Source organism: Arvicola amphibius, chromosome 7 (genome assembly GCF_903992535.2).
Source record: "Arvicola amphibius chromosome 7, mArvAmp1.2, whole genome shotgun sequence".
NCBI classification, from domain to species: domain Eukaryota; kingdom Metazoa; phylum Chordata; class Mammalia; order Rodentia; family Cricetidae; genus Arvicola; species Arvicola amphibius.
Window position 1 is genome coordinate 51,817,959 of NC_052053.1, and position 26,924 is coordinate 51,844,882.

Consider the following 26,924-nt stretch of genomic DNA (forward strand, 5'->3'; position numbering starts at 1 on the left):
ACCGGGAGGGTGGCTGGTCAATGGAGTCTACGTTCACAAGTCACATGTGCTGCTCACTGTCAATCCCGAAAGCCTTTAGATATCTAGATGGCTTCCAGAGAAGAAGAAGAAAGCTCTGCCATTAATCAAGCCAAACCAACCAACTCTAGGGAGATCTAGTCATTGGACATTTCTGAATACAACCAAAACAGCTGTGGAAACCATGTGGCTAGGATAAGTGGGAGGCCACACCCGAGTGATTTTATCATGGCTTTGCATATCCCTCCTTAGGCTTGGAAAGGAGTCTGGTGTGGGTGCTGGCATAACCCCCTCCCTTGCGCCCTTGTGCTACTTGTCTCTGCCCAGCTCTCTAGTTAGACCACCTGGGGGGGAGGGAGGGTGAAAGCCCATCAACTCTGGCCTTGGGCTTCTTTTGGGCTTGAATAAAGAGGCCCTGAAGAGAGCCAACAAGAGAAGGCAGCAAGAGGTAAGCAAAGGGAATTAAGAGAAACTGAACTCATGAGTCACACGCAATGACAGCGAGCAAGAAAGCCAAGGAGATGAACTGGCGGCTGACTGAGTCACTCTTCTTATTTACTCTATTACTCGGCTCTCAAATCACATTGCCAGCTGTAATTGCATTTCAATTCATGTTTAACACACACATAACTTAGCTGGGTGCTGGCATCCAATATCCCAGACACAGAAAGGCAGAACGGAAAAGAGCCAGCTAATTCAGTGAGCGTTCTTCGCGGGTCTGGTGGACCCGTGTACCCAGGCACTGTGCTGAGTGCGGGTGGTGCAGTGATGTAGATGACACAGTTCCCTAGTCTGCAGGGCCTGCTGCACGGAGACAGCACGGCTGCATGGGGAAAGGAGTGGTGTGTGCGCAGGCAAGGCTGTACAGGTACAAGGGGCAGAGCACGGCAGAGGATTTCCGTGGAGTTCAAGCAGGTAGGAGTGAGGGCAACTCTTAGAGGCCAGGGAAGCCTATCTAGTTGGTAAACATCTACCCAGTGCTAGGTGCTGGAATTTCTCTAGAAAGCTAAACAATAAATTTGCCTTGAAGTGAAAACCAGATAGCCAGGATCCATTCTGGATGGGGTGGTTGCTGATTGGGGACTATGGATGGGGGAGACTTGCCAGTAGTGGGTCAGGAGGGATGGGGGGAGGTGGAGAGTGGAGCTGTGGGAAGCTAGAAAGTCCTTATCACTGAGGGACAGCGAGCAGAGCGGCTGGGGACTTGCTAGGTCAACAGGCTGGGCCTTTCCCTCGCCACAGTTTCAAAGTGTCATATAGACAAGGCAAGGAATGAGAAACAGTGGGGAAATATAATGAACTTCTTGAGCTATACATGAACATCAACTTAAAGTCAAAACAAAACAAAAACCTAGCTTTCTCCTAAGCAAAATGTAGCAAAAAATAACCAATGACCACTTGAATACACTGCAGGAATCCAGTTATGCAGAAGTGAGGCCATTGCCAGCACCAAGCCTGCGTTCTTAAATAACCTGATCCCTACGTTTTTGTCAAAGCTTTGGAAAAGTCTGGATGATCTGTGACACACCTGTTCTTCTGCAGGTGAAGGAACTGTAGCAGTCAGGGCTCTTTGGGGGACCAGAACTGATAGAATATATACGTGTGTGTGTGTGTGTGTGTGTACATATACATACACACAGACACACACAGACACACACACACACACACACACACACACACACACACACTAGAATGGCTTACAGTCTGTGGTCCAGCTAGTCTAACACTGGCTATCAAGCAACAGTATGTCTAAGGATCCGGTCCACAAGGCTGGATGTCTCAGCTGGTCTTCAGTAGACACTGGATTCCCAGAGAAGTAAGCTCTAAAGCCAGTGAAGGAACGGACTTGCCAGTGACACTGAGGGCGAGCAGAGAGAGAGTTCCCTTCTTCCATGTCCTTTCTATAGGCTGTCAGCAGAAGGTGTGGCCCAGATTAAAGATGCACCATCCCACCTCAAAAGATTCAGGTTAAAAGTGGTCTTCCCACTTCAAATGACAGAATTAAGAAAAAAATCTCTGCTGCTTCGGTTTTGGTAATTCCAGATGTAGTCAAGTTGACCATCAAGAACTGCTATCACAGGGATGTTACCTAAAAGCAATCTAGGTTGTTTGTTTTCCGGAACTAATTTTCTAACAGCAATGCTGGCTTCTTTCCTGGATGCAGGCAGGGTACAATGGCAGCAGAACTGGTTTGGGTGGTGCACACCTGTAAGCTCAGCACCTGAAGAAGCAGGAGGAGTAGAAGCTCAAGGTCAACCTTGGATACCTCAGCTACAGGAGACCCTGCCTCAGAGAAACTGAGGGAAGGGCCTGGAGAGCTGGCTCAGTGGTTAAGAGCACTGAGGACCTGGGTTCAGATCCCAGCACCCACATTGTGGCTCACAACTGTCTGTAACTCCAGATCCAAGGGTTCTGACACCTTCTGGCCTCTGCAAGAATATTATATGTGTGGTGCACATATAATACATGCAGAAAAACATTCATGCATATAAAAATCCAGCAACAAACACAGCAGGAGAAATTCTCAAACACATTAATAGTTTCCATTTCGGCTCATTATGTCACACATGGCTACATACAGAAGCGACATGTGACTTTCTCACACTATTCCCAAATATCCTGGAATTCTAATTTTCCTCTTCTTGGTCCATATTGTGCTTAGTTTCCTTTTGCTATCAGATTTTCTAGTTTACTGTGCTTTCTACAAAGACTCGATTCTCAATTAACAATAGTCTCTCTCTTCTTTATTTTGATTTTATCCTTGCTTCTTTCTATTTTTTTAGATACTTAAGTTATGAGACAATATGAAGTGGTCATATATACATGTTGCTAGCGCCCCCAGGCAAAGGGAGAACTTAAAAAAAAACTATATACACAACGATCAGAAATATTCCAAACTTAAAGATGACTATAAACTCACAGATCCCAGATAAATAACTGACAGGCAGGCTAATCTTAGGGAAACCATCAAGATGTTATATCCAATGGGGGTGGTAAAATAGTGAACAAACAAAGCCTCAGAAGCAGCATCACAGAGGAGTCGATTCAAGAATGGCAGCTGAGCTGGGCTGTGGTGGCGCATACCTTTAATCCCAACACTTGGTAGGCAGAGGCAGGCGGATCTCTGAGTGTGGGGCCAGCCTGGTCCACAGAGAGAGTTCCAGGACAGCCAGGGCTGCATAGAGACACCCTGTATCGAAAAATCTTTAAAAAAAATGACATCTGATTTCCATAAGAAACAACACAAGCTGAAATATAACGGAGCTACACCTCCAACATCGTGAACAAAATGCTAGTAAGAATTTTATAGCAAAGGAGAACATCCTTCAAATAGTAGGGATGAAAGACTTTATCCAGGCATGCAAAAGATGAGACATTATGTTGCCAGCAGACAGCACAGGAGAAGTCCCCCTTCCAGGCCATGTTCTTCAGGTTGACAGAGAGTCACATGAGGTGAAAATTAGGAATACAGAGCAATAAACACAAGATATGGCACCATAAGGAATTCACTATTTAAGTCTTTTTATAAGACAATAAAAATTTAAATAAAAACTGATAACCATGCATTGTGGGGTTTATGGCATACATAGAGGGAAAATGCCCTGCAATCACGGCACCGATGCCAGGAACAAACCCTGTGCTGTCTGAATGGTAGACTGCCACTAAGGAGGTGTGGTGTGAACCCAGAGTAATGAGGAAGCAACAAGCAAAGCCCTGGCTGGAGAGACGACTCAGCAGTAAGAGCACAAGTTGCTCCCAGAGGACCCAGGTTCAGCTCCCAGCACCCATACTGAGGCTCACAACCATCTGCAACTCCAGTTTATAGGGAGCTGATGTCCAATTCTGGTCTCCACAGACACCAGGCATATACATGTAGGCAAACACTCATACATACAAAATAAAAATAGATAAATCTTTTTATTAATCTATATAGTAATATAACAGAAAATAAAATGGGATAAAATAATTTGAAAGATGTAGGGGCTGTAGGGGCTATAGCTCAGTGGTAGGAAATTTATCTGGAACAAGCTAAGCTCTGAGTTTATTCCCAGCACTGAAAGAAAAAAAAGAGAAAAAGAAAGACACTAGGAGAAAAGGGAAGAGGACGCTGAACTGGTTTTTCTCCGCTGCTGTGGAAAACACCATGACCAAAGTGACTTATTGCCAAGGGGCTTACAGTTCCAGAGGGGTTAGTGTCACTGCAGGGAGGTGGGCAACAAGCAGCAGACATGGCAGGGGCAGGCAGCTAAAGCAGCACCTTGAAGTAGAGAGAGAACTGACTGCAGGGTGAGGGTTTGGGGCACACAAAGAGGGAAATGCATCTCACAGCTGCAGTGACCACTTCCTCCGGGAAGCCTGGATGCCGGCCAAGTGGACCAAGTGTTCAAATACCTGAGCCTGTGGGGACATTTCTCATTCAAACCACAGAAACCAACAACAGCTGGAGAGGGGAACAACAGACAACAATGAACAAATTAGATGGAGTTAAACCCAAACACATCAACAACTACTTTAAGTGTAAATGATCTAAAGAAGAAACAGTCAAATTGAATAACAAAATGTTCATAAGAATACCAGTTAATGGGCTGAGAGATGGCTCAGCGGTTAAGAGCACTGCCTGCTCTTCCAAAGGTCCGGAGTTCAATTCCCAGCAACCACATAGTGGCTCACAACCATCTGTAATAAGACTTGGTGCTCTCTTCTGGCCCGCACTGTATACATAACAAATAAATAAATCTAAAAAAAAGAATACCAGTTAAATATAGAGAACAGCATGGGAAGGATGCTTCATACCAACCCTAGTCATAAGAAAGCCACTGATGCATGAAACACACCCAAAGTGTTCTTCAGAACAAAAAACTTTGACAGAGTCACTTCAAATGCTAAGAGCCAACCAAGAATGGTGTATCAGTTCTAATGTTTATGCACTCAACAACAGAACTCAAAATGCAGAAAGCAAGAACTTCAAAGTACACAGACTAATCCGCAATTATGGTCAGAGATCCCAGTACTTGTCTCTTGACAACTAAAAAAACCAGACACAGAAAATCAGTAGGAATACATAAGACATAAATGATACCATCAACCCACTAAGCCTCACTAACGCCTGCAGAAAACTCAACTGTGATGAGAGAATATATGTTCAGATGTACTAGAATATTTCCCAAGGAAGAACGCAGTACAGGATGCCAGATAACTGGGGAGAGAAAGGTCTTTCACAATGCCACTCGCAGTGCGCGCTGAGAAACAGGTGAGAGCAAGGGACCTCAACTCAAGAACTGCCTCCACCAGCCTGGCCTCTGAGCATGTCCGTGAAGCTTTTTTAAACTGCTCATTGATGGAGTGAGGCTCAGCCTTCCTAACGCCTAATCATGGGCAGTCCATCTCTGGACAGGAGGACCTGGGCTGTGTAAGGTGACTATGCAAAACAATCCTGTACAATAAAGGAACTTCTGGAAGCATCACAATCCCTGACTTCAAACTCTACTACAGAGCTACAGCACTGAAAACAGCCTGGTATTGGCATAAAAACAAACAGGAGGACCAATGGAACCGAATAAAAGATCCATATATTAATCCACACACCTGATTTTTGACAAAAAAAAAGAAAAAATATCAAATGGAAAAAAGAAAGCATATTTAACAAATGGTGCTGGCATAACTGAATATTAACATGTAGAAGAAAAATAGACCTATATCTATCACCATGCACAAAACTCAAGTCCAAATGGATCAAAGAACTCAACATAAAGCCAGCCACACTGAACCTTCATAGAAGAGAAAGTGGGAAGTACGCTTGAACACATTGGCACAGGAGGCTTCTTCCTAAATATAATCCCAGCAGCACAAACACTGAGAGAAACAATTAATAAACGGGTCCATCTGAGACTGAGAAGCTTCTGTAAAGCAAAGGACACTGTCAACAAGACAAAACAGCAGCCTATAGAAAGGTAAAAAATCTTCACCAACCCATCAGACAGAGGAAAGATTTCCAAAATATACGAAGAACTCAAGAAATTGGTAATCAAAAGATCACATAATCCAATAAAAAAAATGGAGTACAGACCTAAACAGAGAACTCTCAACAAAGGAATCTAAAATGGCTGAAAAGACACTTAAGGAAATGTTCAACATCCTTAATCATCAGAGAAATGCAAATCAAAACAACTCTGAGATTCCATCTTACACCTGTAAGAATGGCCAAGATCAAAAACACTGATGACAACTTACGCTGGAGAGGTTATAGGGTAAAGGGATCACTTCTGCATTGCTGGTGGGAGTGCAAGCTGGTACAACCCCTTTGGATATCAGTGTGGCAATTTCTCAGAAAATTAGGAAACAACCTTCCTCAAGACCCAGCAATACCACTTTTGGGTATATATCCAAAGGATGCTCAATCGTGCCACAAGGACATGTGCTCAACTATGTTCATAGCAGGTTTGTTTGTCATAGCCAGAACCTGGAAACAACCTAAATGTCCCTCGACCGAAGAATGGATAAAGAAAATGTGGTACATTTACACAATGGAGTACTACACAGCAGAAAAAAATAACGACATCTTGAAATTCACAGGCAAATGGATGGATCTACAAAACATCATATTGAGTGAGGTAACCAGACCCAGGAAGACAATTATCATATGTACTCACTCATAAGTGGTTTTTAAACATAAAGCAAAGAAAAGCACCTACAAACCACAATCTCAGAGAACCTAGACAACAATGAGGACCCTAAGAGAGACATACATGGATCTAATCTACATGGGAAGTAGAAAAAGACAAGATCTCCTGAGTAAATTGGGAGCAAGGGGACCATGGGAGAGGGCTGAAGGGGAGGGAAGGGGCAGGGAGGGTAGCAGAGAAAAATGTAGAGCTCAATAAAATCAATTTAAAAATTAAAAAAAAAAAAAGAAAGGTGGCTGAGCGAGTTAGGGGAAGCAGGTCAGTGCACAGTGCTCCTCCATGGTCTCTGCTCCCTTCGCACTCCTGATGATGGACTGTCACCAGTAAATAAACATTCTCCTCCTAGAAGCTTTTGGTCAAAGTGTTTACCACAGCAACACAAAGTAACTAGGACACTTGGTTAATATGTGACCTGTGCTACGTGGTGTATGTGACTTAGGCTTCATGACGGGGGACAGAGGCACTGGATGGGGGGCGTGGCCAGTGTCTCTGAGATGGGAGACCACAGACATGCGGCCCTGGAGATCGACTGGGAGTCGAGTTTAGGTTTGTCTTTCCCACCCCGCTGTACCCTTATCTGGCTCTGACTGCCTTGGTTGCCTTGATTACCTGGAAGGCCTGGGGCTCTGCACACAGACTACAGGACAGAACAAATAGAGCCTGCAGCCTATGTATAGCCTGGGATTTGCAGACGGTTTCATAATCATGGACCACAGACAACTCATAAATGTTAAAAGTATCAGCTATCAGATTTACAAGAGAAGGCGGCCAACACTTACTCTATGTTCTCTGGCCACACAGAACCAAGCAAGTTGTCAATAGTGTACACATCTAAAAACTCCCCAAATGTGAAAACAAAATAGCACACAATGAATCAAAATACTAATCAAGGGAAAAATAAAATGGTATTAGTTTGGTGAGTAAATTAAAATTCTCTATGACATAATCCCATGTGGGGAAGAAGCGCAACCAGTGCTGAGTGCAGGAGGAAATTCTTACCAGAATGCTTGTGTGTGCTGGGGGAGGGGCAGTGCCAAGTCAGTGGACAGAACTCCCCCATAGATACCAGCCTATTGAGTCTAAAAATGATAAGAAGAAAACAATAAAACAGAAAAGACAAAAAGAAAAATTAATGAAACTAAAAGCTGGGGTTCTGAGAAAATAAAATTGACAAACTCTAGACATTCTGAGGAGGGGAAAAACAAGAAGCAGAGATGACATCAATTATCATTATTGGGAATTAAAGAGAAAAAACAACAGATTTTATAAAAACTAAAAATAAGATAACATTATGAAGAATTTCATGCCTGGACACTAGAAAACCTGACTGATTGGAAAATGTCTCGTTAGACATAAATTACTGATAGTCATCAAGAACAGCTAACACATGGGCAATAGAGACGGCTCAGCAATTAACAGCACTGGTTGCTTTTGCAGAGGACCCAATTTAGTTCCCAGAACTCATATTAGGAGGCTTACAATTGCTTATAACTCCAGTTCAGGGGGCGGGGCTTCAATGCCCTGAAGCCAGCTGCGTGTACATACACATTCAGGCCCACACAAAAACACTCTAAAAATTATGTATCTGATATATATATATATATATATATATATATATATATATAATAGATTCTTTCTTCTATTTAACAACAACAAAAATAAACCAGCGTTACAAACTATTTAATGTACCTGTGTACCTATGTATCGCTCTATCTTGGAGGACTAGGGGTTGAACCCAGGGCTCTGTACATGCTAGGCAAGAGTTCTATCAAATGAGATACACTCTTAACATATCACAAACCTTTCTCTATCCTAACCCAGAGAGTTTCCAATGGCAAATTCTACAATCATTTAAAGAAAAAAAATCACATTTACATTCAACATTTCAGAAAACCATAGAGTGACACCCTTCAACAATATCAGAGTCAGAACGATTCTAAGAACAGAAAGCCACACTGAAGGCTTTTCCTCTAAGTTTGGAACAAGGCAAGGAAATCTGAATTCATAACTGTTAGTCAGTAGCGTACTGGACATGCTAGCCAGTGCAATGAGGCAAGAAAAAGAAACTGTAAAAGCATATGCAATAAGAAAGAAATAAAACTTTTCATTCATAAACATCACTGCTGTGTATGTAGGCATTTAAAGAATGGTCTTAAAAGTCACAATTTAATGGGGATGCAGACGGCCATCAAGCTGCAAAAGTCAACTGGATTCCTATAAAAGAGAATAAAATAAGTAGCATTTTATAAGAGTATAGAAAATATGAGATAACTAAGGATGACTTTGACAAAAGATCTGCACAAAATGCACACTGCAAAAGAAAATGTAGCAGAAATTTAAAAAGGTTTAAACACCATATTCACAGACCTAAAGACCCAGAATCATAAACAGGTCCAGTACCTGCAAACTGACCCATATATTAAAACAGCTCAGACATAATCCCAGCAGAGTATTTGTGAACACTGATGTACGGATTCTTAACGTCTATTAAAATTCAAAAGACCTAGGACAATAAAAGGTCCACTGAAGGGAGCGGAGTTGAGGACTGCCCCCTTTCAACCATGACTACAAAGCCGAGGTCACCAAAGGCCTGACAGACAGACAGACATCAGGGCACACAATCACTGTCTACCAAGCAACTGACTTTAGATAACAGGGTTAAGATAATTCACTGAAGAAAGGTAACCTTCAAAGATTATAACACAACAAACAATAGGCTAACAAGTGACCTTTGACCTACACATTAAGCCATACATAAAAATTAACTCGAAGGCTGGGTGGTGATGATGCACGCCTTTAATCCCAGCACTCAGGAGGCAGAGGCAGGCGGACCTCTGTGAGTTCGAGGCTAGCTTGGTCTACAAGAGCTAGTTCCAGGACAGGCTCCAAAGCTACAGAGAAACCTTGTCTCAAAAAAACAAAACAAAACAAAACAAATAACTCGAATAAGTCACTGCCTTAAACATAAATGCTACAGCCATTCCAGTGCTTAATATTAATCACAGGAAAAAGCAAGCATGTTTGCGCATGCTCACAGTGGCTTTGCTCTGAACAGCCCAGACTGGGGACAACTCAAACAGCCAGCTCAGGTCAGCTGCACAGAGATGTAATGCAGGACAACTCCTTAGACAAGCCAGAACTGCTGACATTCTCTACACTGGGCAGGGGGAAGGCGGCGAGTCGGGGGGGAGGAGAAGAGGGAAGTGATGATGGCTGCACAGACCACTGCTCTGTTCACCCAACAGTACACTTCAGATCCATCAGTGGTGAGAATGTCTTCCCTGGAAACAACATGCACTACACCTTGTAAGGCCCCACAACAAACCAAAGCACACTTCCGCCTAAGGCCACCCTGGGAGCTGCTGAGTTTATTGGGCTAACTTCCAGACCATGGGTAAAGGGTTATTTACAAGGACAGGGGATCCAGAGGCAGTCACCCTGGAAGGTCTTCAGCCTTTGCTCACTAGGAATCATGGTGCCCAGAAAGAAGGGCCATCCTACTTTCAGTGAAATTTCCTTCAGGGAAGAAGAGGAGATAAAGGTAGACTTTTCTTTTGGGGACACGAGCTCACAAAGAATGACACAGAGACTTAATTTTAATAATGAAAACTTGGTCGACAGCTTAGGCTTGTTTCTAACTAGCTCTTATAAGTTAAATTCACCCATTTCTATTCATCTGCATGCTGCCCCGAGGCTCCTTTACCTCATCTGTGTACTGTCCATCCCACCTCCCTACTTCCTCCATGTCTGGCTGGTGACTCTGCCTTCTTCTTTCCAGCATCCTCTCTACCCCCAAATACTGCCTAGCTATTGGCTATTCAGCTTTTTATTAAACCAATCAGAGTGATACTTCTACACAGTGTACAAAAAGTTATCCCACAAGGCAGGCTCAGAAAGAAAAAAACAAGGTCAATGAAAATGAGTAAATATGGATTTCCCTCTCATGATTTTCCTTGATCACATGTGCTGTTGTGGTAAACATGATGCTATGTGGCACAGCATGAAGTGCACATGCAGGAAACACTCAAGAAGACACTGTGTGGTTAATGAAGGTGTGTTGGTGTTGTTTATGCTGCATTTGTTTAACTCTGAAGCTGTGATTCTTTGCCTGTCTAAAACAGCTGATGGTCTAATAAGAGCTGAACGGCCAATAGCGAGGCAAGAGCAGGGATAGACGAGGCTGGCAGGCAGAGAGAATAAACAGAAGGAGAACCTAGGAAGAAGAGGAGCAAGAGAACAGGAGAGAAGGACATCAGGGGCCACCCACTCAGCTAGCCACGATTCAAGAAGGAAAGTAAGATACACAGAAACAGAGAAAAATAGAAGTCCAGAGGCAAAAGGTAGATGGGTTAATTTAAGTTAAGAAAAGTTAGTAAGAAACAAGCCAAGCTAAGGCCGGGCATTCATAACTAAGAATAAGCCTCGGTATGTGATGTATTTGTAAGCTGGGTGGTAGGTTCCCAAAGAGCCAAAAAAATAAAACATCATAAAAACAAGAAAAGACATTTATAAATTACCAATACAGAAAAAGTCACTACAACCTCTGTAAACATCAAAAGAACGCGGGGAAAAAATAGCCGGGTGGTGGTGGCACATGCCTTTAATTCTAGCACTGGGGAGGCAGAGGGTGGTGGATCTCTGGGAGTTTGAGGCCAGCCTGATATATGGAGCTAGTCCCAGGACAGTTAGGGCTGTTACACAGAGAAACCATGTCTCAAAAAACAAAACAAAAAGAATGAGGGAATATTATAAACCTTCTATGCACATCTGATAACTTAGATGAAACAAACCAATTCCTTGAAGAACACAAGCTGCCACAATTCACTAAAAGCATATGAACAGTCCTTTAATTATCAAGAAAATTGAATTTGAAATTTCAAATTCTCAAAAGAGTTAAATCTCCAGATTCAGGAAGCTTACTGGAAAATTTTATCTTCTACTACTGAGTAATTATCACCAATTACACAGTCTCTTCTAGAATGTAGAATAAGGGGGACACCTTCCAATCATTCCATGAATCTAGAATTAGTAAACCAGACAAAAATAGTGTAAAATCAAGGAAACAGCAAATGATATCCCTCATGAACATAGCTATAGAAATTCTTTAAAAATTAGCAAAGATAATTCAGTGATAAGCAAATATATATCATGACAAAATGGGATTTGTTTTAGGGGAGAAGGCTGATCAATATTCAATGTTAACAGGATAAAGAAAAAAATCACATGGTCATACCAACTGTGGCAGAAAAGGTGTCTAAGAATTCATCTGTCGGTCACAATATTCTCAGAAAAAGCACGAGCAGAAACTTCCTACTTTGGTAATGATATCTACAGTAGGATCCAAGTCAACATACTTGATAGTGAGTATTTTCCTCTATGATCAACAGAGCAAGCGTAGCTAAGCTCGCCACCCTGCTTCCCATCAGGCAAATCCAGGAAACGAAAGGCTAGTTTGAGACCTACAAACAGCTACAATACTTCTATGGAATCACAGCCAACATATCAAAATTAAAGGCACAATTCAATCTATAATCATTCAAAGTACCCAGAATACTTTGGGGCTGGTAAGATGGTAAGTTAGGAAAGACACTGCCAAGCCTGATGGCCTGAGTTCATCCCTCAGGGACCAATGACAGAAGGAGAGAACATGTTCCTGCAAGTTCCCTCTGACTTCCACACAAGCACCACAGCTAACTCCCATATGCACAATAAACAAAAATTCTATTTTAAAAAGTACCTGCACTTAGATCTACTGAAACATGGGTATACTTGCATGTTTAAAAAGCATAAAATATGAAAGAAATTAAAGAACCAAATACTATACTATGGTTGAGGAATTAGAAAGCTCAATATAAGAGATAAAGATATCCAAATTCTACACAGATTTAACATCAATGTCCTTCAAAATCACATGGAAAGTTTTGTTGATATAGACAAAGCTATTCTAAAAGTTACAGGACACACAACTCTAACAACCTTGCAAAAACAACTACCAATAAAACAAATTAATTAAAAACACACCTGGGAGGTTGAAGCAGGAGGACTGCCACAAGACTGGCAGCAGATAGAGTGGGTCCCAGGCCAGGCAGAGCGACAGAGCAAAACTCCATCTCAAACAAAAGGGAGAGCGGAGAGGAGGAGGGAGAGGTGGTTCTACTGAGTCTAGGACAACCACTGCACACTGAGCAATGCTCTCACGTCACGCAGGCACAGAAGCTTCCATACGAGCCTCAGCATGAGCACCGCACTTGCTATAGCTCCAAATACAGAAGATGAATAAAAAGCGGCACATCCACACCCCGGGTTACTTATCAAAAAGGAACCACTGACACATGAGACTGTTCTCAGGAAGACTCGCCAGACAATGAGGCTGCAGTTTGGATAAATAAAAGACAATCTCCAAAGATGGCACACTGTAGCATGAATAGTAAAAACCCAGAGACAGATATTGGGGTTTAAGATGAAGATCAGAAAAGTAAAGCAAAAAAATAAAAATAAAAAAATAAAAGTAAAGCAGCCAACCACTAGAAAGCTCTTACCTCTGCCAAGGCTCAAAGGGGAGACCTGGGAATGTTCTCTACCAACCTCAGAAGCCACACTCCACTGAGTTCCTGTCTCTTCCCCTTTATATTCTTCTCTCCACCCAGCCATATCACTCCTGTCTCCACCTCTCTAGTGCTGGGATTAAAGGCCTGTGATCCCAAATTGGGATCACCTTTGTGTGAGCTCTGTTTCTCTTTCAGACAGATTCAAATCTTCTATAGGCCAGAGATCCATCTGCCTCTCTCCCAAATCCTGGGATTAAAGGTGTGGCCACCCTCCCTGGCCTGTATGGATGACTAGTATGGCTGCTTTGCCCTCTGATCTCCAGACAAGCTTTATTTAAAAAAACACACCTATTTATTTATTAATTTATTACTTATTTATGAAAAGCCACTATAGCATACTGTAATAATCTGTATTATCTAGTCATATAATGCTTGTCTTAGCTGGGCTTCTGTTGTGAGAAACACCATGAGCAAAAGCAATCTGGGAGGAAAGAGTTTATTTTGGTTCACAAATTATATATGGTCCATCACTGAGAGAAGTCAAGACAGAAGCTCAAGGGAGGAACCTGGAGCAGAAACCCCAGAGGGGTTTCTTAGAAAACCTTGAACCACAAACCCAGGAGTGACACTGCCCACAATGGGCTGGACCCTCCCACAACAATTATTCAAGAAAATGCCCCAGAGATTTGTCCACAAGCTGATCTGTTGGAGACAATTCCTCAGTTGAGATTCCCTCCTCTCAAATCACATGAGCTTCAGAAATGACAAAATTATAGCTGGGAGATGAGGAGCGGTTACTGGGGCTCTGGGGCTCTGGGGAGGCAGTGGGTATGATGGCCACAGAGAGAGGAGCCAGCAGCAGGAACAGTACTATGGACTTTCCCTATAACTTAAGATGCTTTGATATCTTTGCAAACAAAACCCAAAGTCAGAAGTGACTCCCTTCCAGCACACTCCTAACAAAGGAGTATTCCCATCTTCCTTGCCCTTGTGAGTCTCTGTTGCTGCAATAAAACACCAATCAAAAGCAATTTGGGGAAGAAAGGGTTTATTTCATCTTATACTTCTAGGTAAGTCTTCATCACCTTGGGAAGCCAAGGCAGGAGCCGGAAGCAGGAACCTGGAGGCAGGAACAGAAGCAGGGACCAAGGAGGAAGGCAGCTTACTGGCTTGCTGTCCATTGTTTGTTCAGCCTGTTTTCTAATAGAACCCAGGACCACCTCCCCACAATGGGCTTAGCCCTCTCACATCAATCATTAATCAACAAAATGCCCCATGGGGGGCTTGATAGATGTGGCTCAGTGATTAAGAGCACTGGGGGCTGCTCTTCTAGAAGACTCTAGATTTGATTACCAGCACCCACATGGTGGTTCAGAACCATCTGGAACGCCAGCTCTAGGGGATCCAACACCATCCTCTGGCCTCCTGGTACACAGACATGCATGTAGGCAAAATACCCATACACATAAACTAAGTAAACATTGAGAGAGAGAGAGAGAGAGAGAGAGAGAGAGAGAGAGAGAGAGAGAGAGAGAGAGAGAGAGAGAGAGAGAGATTATGCCCCCATTCCCCCACAGGACGAAAAGAATGCTCAGGGGTTAAGAGCACTTTGCAATGATCCTGTCAAGGACCCAGGCTCACCGCCCAGCACTCACACACAGGTAGCTCACAACCCCTGTAACTCAGGATGCTCTCTGGTCTCCACCAACAGCACAGAAATTCATTCAGTCTTCTCTATATACATAGGAACAAAAATAATAAATAAACCTTTAAAAACAAAAAAGAAAGAGGAGATGTCCCACAGACATGCCCACAAGCCAGTCTGATGGAGGCAATTCCTTTAATGGAGGGTCCCTCTTCCCAGATGACTCTGGTTTATGTCAAGGTGACAAAAACTGGCCAGAACATACCTCACATCGATCATTGATCGAGAAAATGCCCACTGCCCACGGCACCAGATACCTGCCAGCCAGACACCACAGCTGTGGCACAAAACCCACAACCATTTACACTAGATGGGCTGGAGTCTGCTTACCTGCCTCTGCCTTGCCCACAGAAGCTGCACCGAAGGCCCTTACCCATGCTGCCTTTGCTCTCCAGGCCCCTCCCCACCTGGCTCTGTCCAGCAGTAGGACATGCTTGTTCCTCTTGAGAACCACCAGCCGAAAACCATCTTTTAAAGAGCAACCTGCTCCCGATCCACTGATCACACATCATTTGGTTAGACTCAGGGTGCTGGTTCTGAAACACGCTGGCATTTCCAAACACACCACGGGCAGAAGTACACACCACACCTGTGCCACCTCGTCACTTGATCCCTGACAAAGGCTGAGAGTGGTCGCATTTGTTCTTAAAGTGCATATAAATCCATAATTACCTCAAAACTTAAATTTCAATTTTAAAAAAAATTAATTTCTCTGTCGAGCCAAATAATTGAGGTCTGATTTTTACAAGTCTGAGCAAAAGTAAACCAGATATTTCTGTGAGCAGAGGAAGTATCAAGACACTGTCCGTCCTACACACACACACACACACACACACACACAATTGTCTGAGTGAGCCTTTGATCAACCCTGGAATTGCACGGCAAGGTCAGGGGTGGGGGGTGATGGGGTAGGAGAGGCCAAAAGAGAAGACAGCTCCTCCCCCGCAGCCACAGGAAGCCACAGTTTCTGACAGACTTCCTGAGGCAGCCTTGCTGGCCTCTTGCACAATGATGGCCACTGTACTCCCGACACCCAGCGTCAAGTGTGTCCACCTCTCAGGAGCAGGTCTGTCCCCAGACAGTTCACAGGAGTGGCCCAGATTCAAGCCACAGGAAACCTCTTTCCACATTTTCAGTAAAACTTGGTTTAAAGCATTTTCTACCGAAACAAAAGAGGGACACCTGGTGCCTTCATCAAAACAAGCTCAGCTCTGAAGAGAAACCAGCCTGTGACAGAGGCTGCGGGGAGCCTCATTTCTTTGCTCAGCAGGGCGTTACTGAGGGGGACAGGGAGGGGTAAGCTGTCCCTTACCGCCCACCCGCTACAGGTGTGGCCCAGGAGGAGGAGCACCTGTGGACTGGAGTCTCCTGCCCTCACTTCTAGAGATTTGAGTGGCAGCTACGGTCAGTCCAGGGGGACAAGTGTGGCTTACGTGTTCCACTTGATGTCTACCACAGGCTTCAGGCAAGCGCTCGCTCCCTCCTCTGGAGGGTTTTCAGTCCTTGAGCATTCTGGAAACACACAAGCCTTCTTGACCCTGCTTCAGCACTGAACAGAGTTTTGTGTTTTGTGGGTTCTTTCTTTCTTTTCTTTCCTTCCTTCCTTCCTTCCTTCCTTTCTTCCTTTTATTTTATTTTTATTTTTCTGCTTTGGTGAGTGACAATTGGCCTCTCATTTGCAAGTTTCTAATTTTAAGCCTGTGTGTCCTTTTGATCCCTAAATCACCCAGCCCACTGCCCGGAGGAGAGCTGTTCCGTCCCAGTGTAGCCACAGAGCCCTACATCCAATGCTTCAAACACTGGCATCTTGGGAGATTCTGAAGACGCCTGGGACATACTGGGCATCTATAAATTATGCAGGACCAGCAGTTTTGAAGAAATGTTTTGTTGCCTAATTAGTTCCAACATTACTGAAAGGAAGGGAGATGAGAAGAGGGGGGAAAGGAAGGAAGGGGGTGGACAACACACACACTGCACGGGGGGGGGGGGGCACCACCAAGGCCGGCTTCCCAGCACACAGCAGCAGGAAGGAGTGAGAGCCAAACAATGGAAACGCCCCCAACCATTCTCTGACAGTTGGAAGTCACCAGAGTCCTGACCACTTGCACCCTCTCTCCCCTGGAATCTTTCCCATTTGTGCCCAGGCCAGCTTGACACCTGCCCGCCTTTCTGACGTGAAAGAGCTGCTCCTGATGTCACATCAGGCCTCACTCCCACCTCCCCAACTCTTCCTCAGAGGCACCCACACTGAGTCTTCTCACCCCACTTCCCTCTCACTCTGCACCCCAGTCTTGCTTCTGAACCTTTTCTACACTTTCTTGAGACCCACCCCAATCTCTGAGGGCAGGTTCCATCCGCCTGTCACTCCGAGACCTGGGTGCGTGACAGAAACTGAAGGCTGTTTGTGGAAGACTGCAGAAATGGGGACAATGAATGGAGACAGTTAATAAATGATCTCCAGTTCCCTGGTCCATCCAGAGAGAAAGGACGTCATTAAATTACATTTCTATAAATGAACTGTTGGCATTTTTAGCCTCAGGCAACAGCAGTACCTAGAAAGCCTTTCTATGGCAGCTGCAGCCTGAGGCCAGCAGCCCATCTGGTGGCTAAGAGCAGGAAGCTGGTCAGAGTCTCACTGTGTGAGGGAAGGAGGGGGTTAATCCTAGAGAGTGGTCTAGCCTCCAGCTGCCACAGGCTTACTCATCCTCTGGTCAGTTCTTGGAGTCTTCCCAGAACATTCCTGCACTTCTGTGGACTTAATATGAAACTCTAGATGAAAGAACAGGAAGTGCCTCTTCTCACCCTGCCCTCTCCACCTTTCCCCCTTGAACTTGGGGCTCTGGGAAATGAGATGTTTATCTCATAAGAGGCCAAAGGCAAGAGAAGAGAGGAATACGCCCCTCTCCCCGAAAGAGCTCTTAGAGGAGCCTAGGGTCATGTGCAGCCTGGGTAATTACAGGCACACTAGCTCCAGCTTCTTGCCCTGCTCACCTTCCACTAAAATGCATGGTGCGACATGGTGGTGAAATGTGCTTATTAATTTCACTCATTTGACACCATGCTCTCCTGCCCTGAGCTAGATGTTAGAAGAAAATGACAGGGATAGATTGTGCTCCTGTCAGCCTTCTGGAGACTTCCAGAAAGCCAAACTACCAAAGGTCATCTGGCACCCACTAGCCAAGTGGTCTGAGTGACCCCAAAGGGGCAGCCAGAATGCCACAGATACTGATAGACAGAAAAGAGCAGGAAGATGTGAGACCCGGGCCTGGGGCTTGAGCCTCCTGCAATCCACGCAGTGGGGGCCTTGACGGTCCACCAGCAGACCAGGAGCCCCCAGCCCTGTCTGATGCACCATGTGCATCTCAGACCCAATTCATCAAAACACACTTCGGCTTCTCCAATCAGGGGCATTTTGATTAGCTTCCCCAAGAGTTCCAAGGGACAAAGCCATACCTAATGATTCTACTTTAGGAAAGACAGACATTCTAACTGGCTTTGAAGACAGGGGACAGGCCAGATGCAAATCTTTGTCAAAAAAGCCCCTGCTGTCTTCCCGAGCTTCTCACTCACTGGGGAAGGGAAGTTTTTGCTTTCTTGGGTTTTCTTTGTTGCTGTTTTTAATGGGCTCCTCTTTCTGCAGCGAGGACCTGAGGTAGACTGACCAAAGAGGTTCTCAGTCGGGACTGATTTTGCTCACCCACCCTTCCCCGGGGAACATCTAGAAACATCTGGGGCGTTCTTCACCTCAACTAAGTAGAGGTCAAGGGTGCTACACGTAGACTCTGAGGCACAGGACAGCCCCATGATAGAGTTACCTGATTATTGGCCCCAACAATGGGGAGCCCTGCACAAGCTCCAGCTATGGCCAAGGACAACATGCTCAGAACATTCACACTGCTGGGATAACAAGACAACCCCCAAGGTCTTCCCTAAATCCTTTCCATGAAGCATCAAAACTAGAAGTGACTTTAGACACCAATGGGTCTAATTAAAGGGTGAAAAATAACCAAAAGCCAGTTATGGCCAAGGTCAGGAAATCATCCCCGCACCCCATGACCCCCAAAGCAGGACCCTCGTGGCTGCCTCCTCTGGCTGTGACTTTCCTCTTGTGGCCACTCTAGTTCTTCCACCCAGGGACAGGTTCTTAGACGGAGAGCAGAACCAACAAGCTGGCTCTGTATCTTACCACATCATAGCCAGTCGGGGCTCGGTTCCGGGAAGCCACCACCCCGACTCCCGTGATGGGGTCCATCGGTGTCTCTGGTAAGGCTTCTGAGAGCTCTTTGACTTCAGGCATGGTGGCTTGGTCCTGGTTTGGAAAAGGAAACAGAGAGCACAAAATTCAAACTTGGCATTTAACATGAATGAGGGCAGCCTCCTAGACAGAATATGGCCGCTGTCTACATTCCTCACCAGGGCCTTATCTGACTCTGAACTCAGATGAAGAATTCACTCACCACACCTCAAGCTGTTAGCATGGAATGTTGAGGGCTCCTGTCTGCTTCCAGGAGGTAATTTCAATTCAAATTCCAACGTACATTACCTTATAGTCCAGGCTGGTCTTGAACTCCTGTCCTCCTGCCTTCTCCTCCCAAGTGCTCATATTACAGGTATGAACATCTAGTTTTATCCGGCACTCGGAATGGAACCCAGGGCTTTATGTAGGACAGACAAGCATGTTACCCACTGAGCTACCTGCCCAACCCGACATTATTCCTAATTCTACTCCCAACTGTCTGATTTCTGAACAGGGACCAATACTGGACAAGCTACCCCTATCAAAGTCTCAAGTGCACCCAAATGGGGCTAGGCTTCCAAACGTACAGCCTATCCAGACAACTAGACATTTAGTAGACAACTTAACGAGCTCCAAAACCACAGAAGGCATTTGGGGCATGGGTACAGGAGGTATGTGGGGCTCTGGACTCCATATTTACAAGTTAGTGTCTAAACAAGAAGTTAAACCTTAGGAGCCCCTGCTTTCCCTCAACTGTAAAATGAGGTCTTGATCCACTCCCCAGCTGTTGAAAAAACTAAGAGAAAGGATATAAAAGAAGGGCCCGGCGAGGACCACGACACACAGTAGGTACCCAGAAGGATATAAAAGAAGGGCCCGGAGAGGACCACGACACACAGTAGGTGCCCAGAAGGATATAAAAGAAGGGCCCGGAGAGGACCACGACACACAGTAGGTGCCCAGAAGGATATAAAAGAAGGGCCCGGAGAGGACCACGACACACAGTAGGTGCCCAGAAGGATATAAAAGGGCCCGGAGAGGACCACGACACACAGTAGGTGCAGAAGGATATAGAAGAAGGGCCCGGAGAGGACCATGACACACAGTAGGTGCCCAGAAGGATATAGAAGAAGGGCCCGGAGAGAACCATGACATACAGTAGGTGCCCAGAAGGATATAAAAGAAGGGCCCGGAGAGGACCATGATACACAGTAGGTGCCCAGAAGAAAAGCATGTGGACTGGAAGGCTTAAGAACACATGGGGCCTGGTTTGGGCCAGAACTAGGGGGCACCACGTACTAGAGGTCTGGCCCATTTCTCTGTCTAGCTCAGCTGCCCCTGGGTCAGGAGTGAACCTAATTCTCACTGGTAACTTGGATGAAAAAAAGGGATGTGGAATTACTACTTTGCTGCTTGCTGCTTCTGTGCAGGACCAGAGGAGGAGGCTGGCGCAGCGTGGAGAGCAGCGGGCCTGGCTCGGTGTCCCTGCCCTAGAAATCAAATATAAAGAGCAACACCTGATGCAGAGGACTTTTACTGGGCGGGCGGTGGGAAAAGAACAAATAAATCCCACCTCACTCTACAGCAATTAAGTCCCACTGGCTGCAGTGCTCTTAATGCTGCCTACAATTTCAAAAGCAAACCAAACATCCTGCCTAAAGAGGCAGCAGGAGGCAGGTTCTTATCAAAAGGCACTGGCCACCCCAAGTGAGCCTGCCTCACAGGAACCACCAAAATACTACGCAGGTCACCCATTAAGTCAGCAGAACCCACAAAACACCCCAGAAACAGACTTGTTTTTCGAGAGGGTTTGGCAGTGCCTGGCACCCCACCCTCTTAGCCGAGTTACAGAGTTATATTTTATTGGCTTATACCAAAATAAGCTTCCAACAGCGGAGGGAAGAAGGTGGAGACCATGCCACACCACCATATCCTTTCCTAGTTCCAATTTTCATTGTCTAGCAAATCTCAACTCTAACAGCACGGGGCTTAGTGCTCTTATACCCAGTAGGTATTAAGCAAATATTTACCGAGTGATTCCACATGTGTGACCCCAATATGGGTTTAGGGTTAAATACCTGCACCTGCCCAATCCAGAGCAAATCACTAAACAAAATGCCTCTGCCCCTGAAAAATCCTGTATTATGGGGAAAATAAAAACCACAAGGCTGCAGTTTGCAAAATATTGGTACCTGCTGTCGGTTACCAAAAATGCTTTGCAATTAGCAACTCATTAGCAGAATGTACGAATCCTGCCAGTGTTAAATATCATGCTGTGAATTTAATAAAAAACATGTGAAACAAAAAATTCAAATACTACTGCCTTTACTATAAAAGAGAAAGAGGGACAGAGAATGAAAACGAGAAAAAGAAATGAAAGGAAGAAGAAGGGTGGAAAAGGGGAAGGAGCCAGAGAGATTAAGGGAGCACACACAAGGAATATCTCATTTGCTGGGAGATGCATGGTCTGGGATGGCAATGCCCTCCACAAGGCGCGATGGCACGGGCTCTCTTATTTGACGCATACTGCCAATTGCAGGCGGACGAGTGTACTTGCAAGAGGAAGATACTGCTCCCACAATGCACCCAGGGAGGCACCCAGCAGCAGTTTCCAAAATGGCTGCAGACAGCCTCCAACTAAAGCGAACAAAGAGCTGGGCCTCAAAGCACAGGAGCCAGGCTGCCCAGCCCCGGGGCAGCCTCTGCCTCATTCCCCTGGCTGCCGAGTTGCTGTGCCCTGGGGATCAGGGCAGTCTTTGTGCCTCGGAGACAAATGGCTGTTGCAGGGACTGTTCCACTTGGCGGTGGGGCATGGCCACCACCAGCCAAGGAGCCTCTTAATGAGAAACGCCCAAGATATCCATGGCAGAGGCCATCGCTCAGAGTGGCTTGCCCTGAATTACATATTTCTGACTGCAAATTACTTTTAACAGCATCTCTGCCGTCACTTCGATTGACCTCCTAACAAAAGGCCATTTATCAACTTGCACTCCAAGTTTCCTCAGGCTGCTTGGAGCCTCCCGCCAGAAGGGAAGGCGCAGGAGCAGAACAGCACCCTGCCACCAGGGTCGTGGGCCAGGCCTCAGACAGGAAGAAGAGGGGCCGCAAATGTGAGCCTAATAGCAGGCTAGAGGGAGAGCAAGGGAGCATGTGTTTAAGAACATCACCGACCTGGCAGGCAGGAAGAGACAGGGTAAATACAAAAGGCCTCCCTGCAGCAACTCTTGTCCCCCTTAGGGGCTCCTCAATCATGTGAACAAATCCCTGTTAAGTTTGTAGAGAACTCTGCCAAGTTGGCTGAAATTCACCTCAGAGCAGGAGGGCCCACCAAGCTAGCCTTATTCTGTAGAAGGGAAAACTGAGGCTTGTTCCCACAGCCCGGCAGCCGGCAGCCGGCAGGGCATCCTCCTCAGTCTAGCCTGGGCTGTTTCACTGCACAGAGACCAACATCCTGCCCGAGAGGGAAAGCAGTTTCAACACTAATTATATTTTAAAATGCCAAAACGCTTCTTTCTCTGGCCATAGCTCAATAAGTCAAGCAAAGGGGAAGAAAGTACAGAAAGATAAAAGTAACATGGGATTAATTTTCCTCACACCTCAGTTTCGAGATTCAACATTTCCCTCATAAATAATTTACAACAATAAAAATGAGCTAAGGCCATGTTTGTGTAGGACAGAGGTAAATTCAGGCCTAATGAGGGAGATCTGAGCTCGGCACGGGAGGGAATGGGTTGATCTATGGCCTGGTGCGGGCAGGATCCACAGCACACAGGGGCTCCATTACCAAGCACAGCAGCATGGCTAACCTGGAGGAAGGGAGCCAGAGGCAAGCCTGAGCCGTCCAGCTACAGCTGCAGAAAGGTGTCCACAGGGAAAGCCAGAGTGCCCCCCACCCCATTTGGGTGGCTGGATGACAGATACTGAGCCAATCTGAAACCTAGTGGGTTCTCAACACAGGCCAAGTGAGGAAGTTCAGTGCTGGGCATGTCTGCCCTTGGCCATGGTGACAGTGACCTTGAGCTCTTCTCCTAATGTAACCTTCCAAGCCATCAGATATCGTCCCCAATGACTTCTCCTGAGTGGGGGCACACGGCGCCTGCCAGATCATTCCCAGGCTGAGGGCTGCAGAGCCCTGCTCCAGGCATCTGTTCTTGTGTTTCCCTGAGAGAACTCCCCGAGACAAGAGAGCAAGGCAAGAGTGTGTGGACACACAGCACAAGGTGAATTGAGTCTGGTCTTTCAAGCGAGGGGAGGTCTCCCCCCTCCATGCCATGCTAGATGTGTTTACAAAGGAAGATGGCCAGGAGGAGGTTTGGCCCCCCACAGCAGGGCACCTCAACAACACTGTCATCCCAGGCTCACAGGGAAATGAGCTTTAACTATGGTGCCCCTTCACAGTGTAGTGGGCAGACGCTACACTGCTCTCTTGTAGCTGATCAAAGAATTACCACAACCATGCACATAATCCCTAAAAGTCAGCAGTTCTGGTTTAACTGATGCTGCTCATTGTTTCAGAATCAAAGGCTGCCTCCAGCCCCAGTGAAGCGCCTGCAGCACACTGAAAACTCGGGGGAACTTTGATATCATCTCTGTTTAATTTCCACAGCCTTAGTGAGCCTGGGGTTTATCTCGTTTTATCAACTCCAGTACTGAAATCAAAACCCAGCTAACAACACACAGCCCCTCCACAGAGGCCTTCCAGCAGTGGGGAGTGGGCCGGGGAGTTTAAAGTGTTTTCCAGGGCAAGGACTGCAGGGGGCAGGAGCTGCTGCCTTCAAAGGAGGCCTGGCCTTCCTGCCATCCTGGCCTCCCTGCAGAGAGCATGGGCAAGGCTGCTCAGAAGCAGCGCCAGCACTGCCTGCCAGGGCTAAAAGCATGATCACATATCTTCTGGAAAGAGTAATTTCAAAGTACTGGGGGGAGGGGGGAGCAGGTTAAACTGGCTGACTAATTGAAATGGCAAAAATCAGTGGGTTAATTAAGTCCCCACAGAAGGATGAACTGTGTTCAGCTTGCTTGGAGTCCAAGCTCAAGGGCATCAAAAACACAAACTGTCTCCCTGTATCCTGCTGCACAAGGGCAAACTCTTTCCCCAGTGAAGCTGCTACTACAACCAGGTGTCCTCAGACAGGGAGGACTCTGCAACTCTTTCCCAGTGGTAGGGTCTCTGGGACCTCCCAGGCATCAGCACCTTTCTGCAAGGAAGAGAAAAAGGACACAGCCCTATCCTGAGGAAGGTAGACTATGGCTGGACCTCCTCATCACACACCACACCATGCAGAACAGAAGTACAAAAACCTGCCCCAAATGGAGGCTTCACGCTGAGACCAGACACCCTGCAGCACCCAGGACAGAGTGGGGCCAGCAATCAGGTCCCTGAGAGGGCTAGTGCACACTGAGAGGCATCTGCTGGGGAGCCCCACAGAGGACCTGCTCCACCTGACCCTTGGTCTATGCACAGCTAAGCTGGTGACCATCAGAAGTCAAATCCCTGGGTCACTGCCATTGGACAGTCGAGGCAGCAGGCCACTGACTATGGGAGGGCTGTTCTGATACCAGAAATGATGGCAAATATTCTTCTAAGCTCTCCTGGGACACGGAATTTTCCAGCTAGGAAACAAACAATGGTGAGCCCTTCCTTTTCCCCCAGGAAAGCTGATTTTTTCCTAACAAAAGATTCTGGGACACAAATCCATCAATCCAATCAGACCATTCTCAGATTTTTATTAGTCATATGAAGACCACAAGAGTTCTCATAAAGCACACGAATGTAGGATGGAGCTTCCCAGCACTAACCAGACGAAGCCGCTAAAGGACAAGCTCTACACAGCCCCAGTGCTCCACACAGCTCTGGAAACACAGCCCTGGAACCCAGCTCCACACAGCTCTGGAAACACAGCCCTGGAACCCAGCTCCACACAGCCCTGGAACCCAGCTCCACACAGCCCTGGAACCCAGCTCCACACAGCTGGAACCCAGCTGGAAGGCAGAGTCCACTAGGACGCAGGTGAGTCTCATTCTGCCCTGTTTATGATCACAGGAAATCAGGGCTGATCATGTCCATTACCATCGAGTCTAGACTGGTGGTGCCATATTGGAGATCCCAATAGAAGGAAAATGCCCAGCAAACACAATCATCCTAGGAGGTCCCAAGAGCAAGGATCCTTTTATGTGTAGTGCCATAGTATAAAATAGAGTCATACCATTGTCCTGAAGGCCAGCATAAGTGGAGGAGAAGTGCCATGTTACCTTACAGCCCATATCATTTTTGGCTTTCCCATCTTTTGTCCATCTTTTCCATCTCTAGGACATTCATCAATCTAATCAGTCCATCTGACAGCTGACAGCTTCCACAAGAGCCGTCTGGTTCTCTCCTAAGACTCAGGGGTGTATCTGGTAACTTACTGGCTGACTTCACCTGCATATCCCATTGACACCCCCAACCTGGCTCACTTCACACAATCTCCCGCCTCCCCCCTAACAGGGCAGACATCTGTGGAGAGCTAGGACAAAGGATATTCTCCTACATCTGGCAGCAGGAGTCTTCTGCCTTTCTAATGGTAGCTTGGATGCAGGAGTGCCTCCTGGGTAGCTGCTAATACCCACAGCCCTGAGCCCTATACTAGAAAGAGACTCCAGAGGGCTGCCAGGGACTTGCGCAAGGAGCCTAAGAAGCTGCATTCTCACAGGATCCCGTTGATCAAACGGCTGGTCACCACCTGCAGTTCAAGAACCCCACTGCAGGTCCTTATTACATGTTTGATAAGAAAACGATGAATGAATAGGATGGAATGAACTTGAAGGTGACCTTCCTTTGAGAAGAATCTCATAATGGGTTCCCCAGCCTCTCCCTCCCCATCACAGGTCAGCCAAGAGTACTCAGCTTCTCGCTCACCCTACCCTGCCATTCAACATCCCAAGCATCCCTCGAATTTTCCTGAGCCTTCTCCAGCTACCCATCCAGACAGGTGCCAGCACCCAAAAATCTAATATCATCCTTAGAGGGTGGTTTTATCATACACATATGCTCATGTGAACAAGTGTGAACAAAGATGTGTGCACACTCAAACTATGCACTTTCCTCATACTGTTCAAAGGTGTGCTAAGAGCCATACTCATACTAGGTACTCAATACATGGTCTATGTATGGATAAAGAATGAATGAACGAGGTTCTCGCCTTCTCAAATACTGCCCAAGTCTCACTGGATTAAGGAGACTGCAGTAGAAGCAAACTTATCTGTCCCCTTCTGATGGGACCCCAGGCAGGGTCACACTGATGTCCCAAAGGACAACCTCAACCACAGAAGAACATACCTGTTGAAGGAGGAGACCCTGCAGTCTTCTAGACTTTTCTAAAGTGGATCTCAATGCAATGGTGATGGATGAGGGCCCTGCAGGGGCTAAAGCTGTCCCAGCTGGCTGCATGGAGACTGTCCTAAGGAGCTTGTCCATCAACAGCAACCTCACTCCCTACCCACGCTCTGGGTCTGGGGCAGGCTGGATAATGCAAACTGGGAGAAGCTTCACAATGCTGAGTGGCAGCAACAGATGAGATGTGAACCCAGGCTGCAGAGACTCTCCCCAAGGCAAGGGGCTGCAAATGAGGGGACACCTCCTTTAGAGGGAAGAGCTGTCTCCCTAGAAAACAGACGGTGGGGATGGTACACTGTTTCAAAGACACTGACAAAGACACAATGGTATGAACAAAGAGCGGCTTCTGGGGACACAGCAA

The 26,924-nt window shown here is 46.2% G+C and overlaps 1 protein-coding gene across 2 annotated transcripts in view; it reads right to left on the reverse strand.

The window, feature by feature from the left end:
* Mvb12b (multivesicular body subunit 12B) overlaps positions 1-26,924 on the reverse strand; it is a 155,253-nt gene that overhangs the window by 122,698 nt on the left and 5,631 nt on the right. Inside the window, exons 2-3 of one of the 2 annotated variants that reach the window (XM_038337841.1) lie at positions 22,500-22,642; positions 19,141-19,263 (exon numbers count right to left, since the gene is read on the reverse strand). In XM_038337841.1, coding sequence (XP_038193769.1) covers positions 19,141-19,251 — 111 coding nt within the window. In that variant the 5' untranslated portion in view covers positions 19,252-19,263; positions 22,500-22,642. The remainder of the gene's footprint in view (positions 1-19,140; positions 19,264-22,499; positions 22,643-26,924) is intronic. The other variant, XM_038337840.1, reaches the window with a different exon arrangement.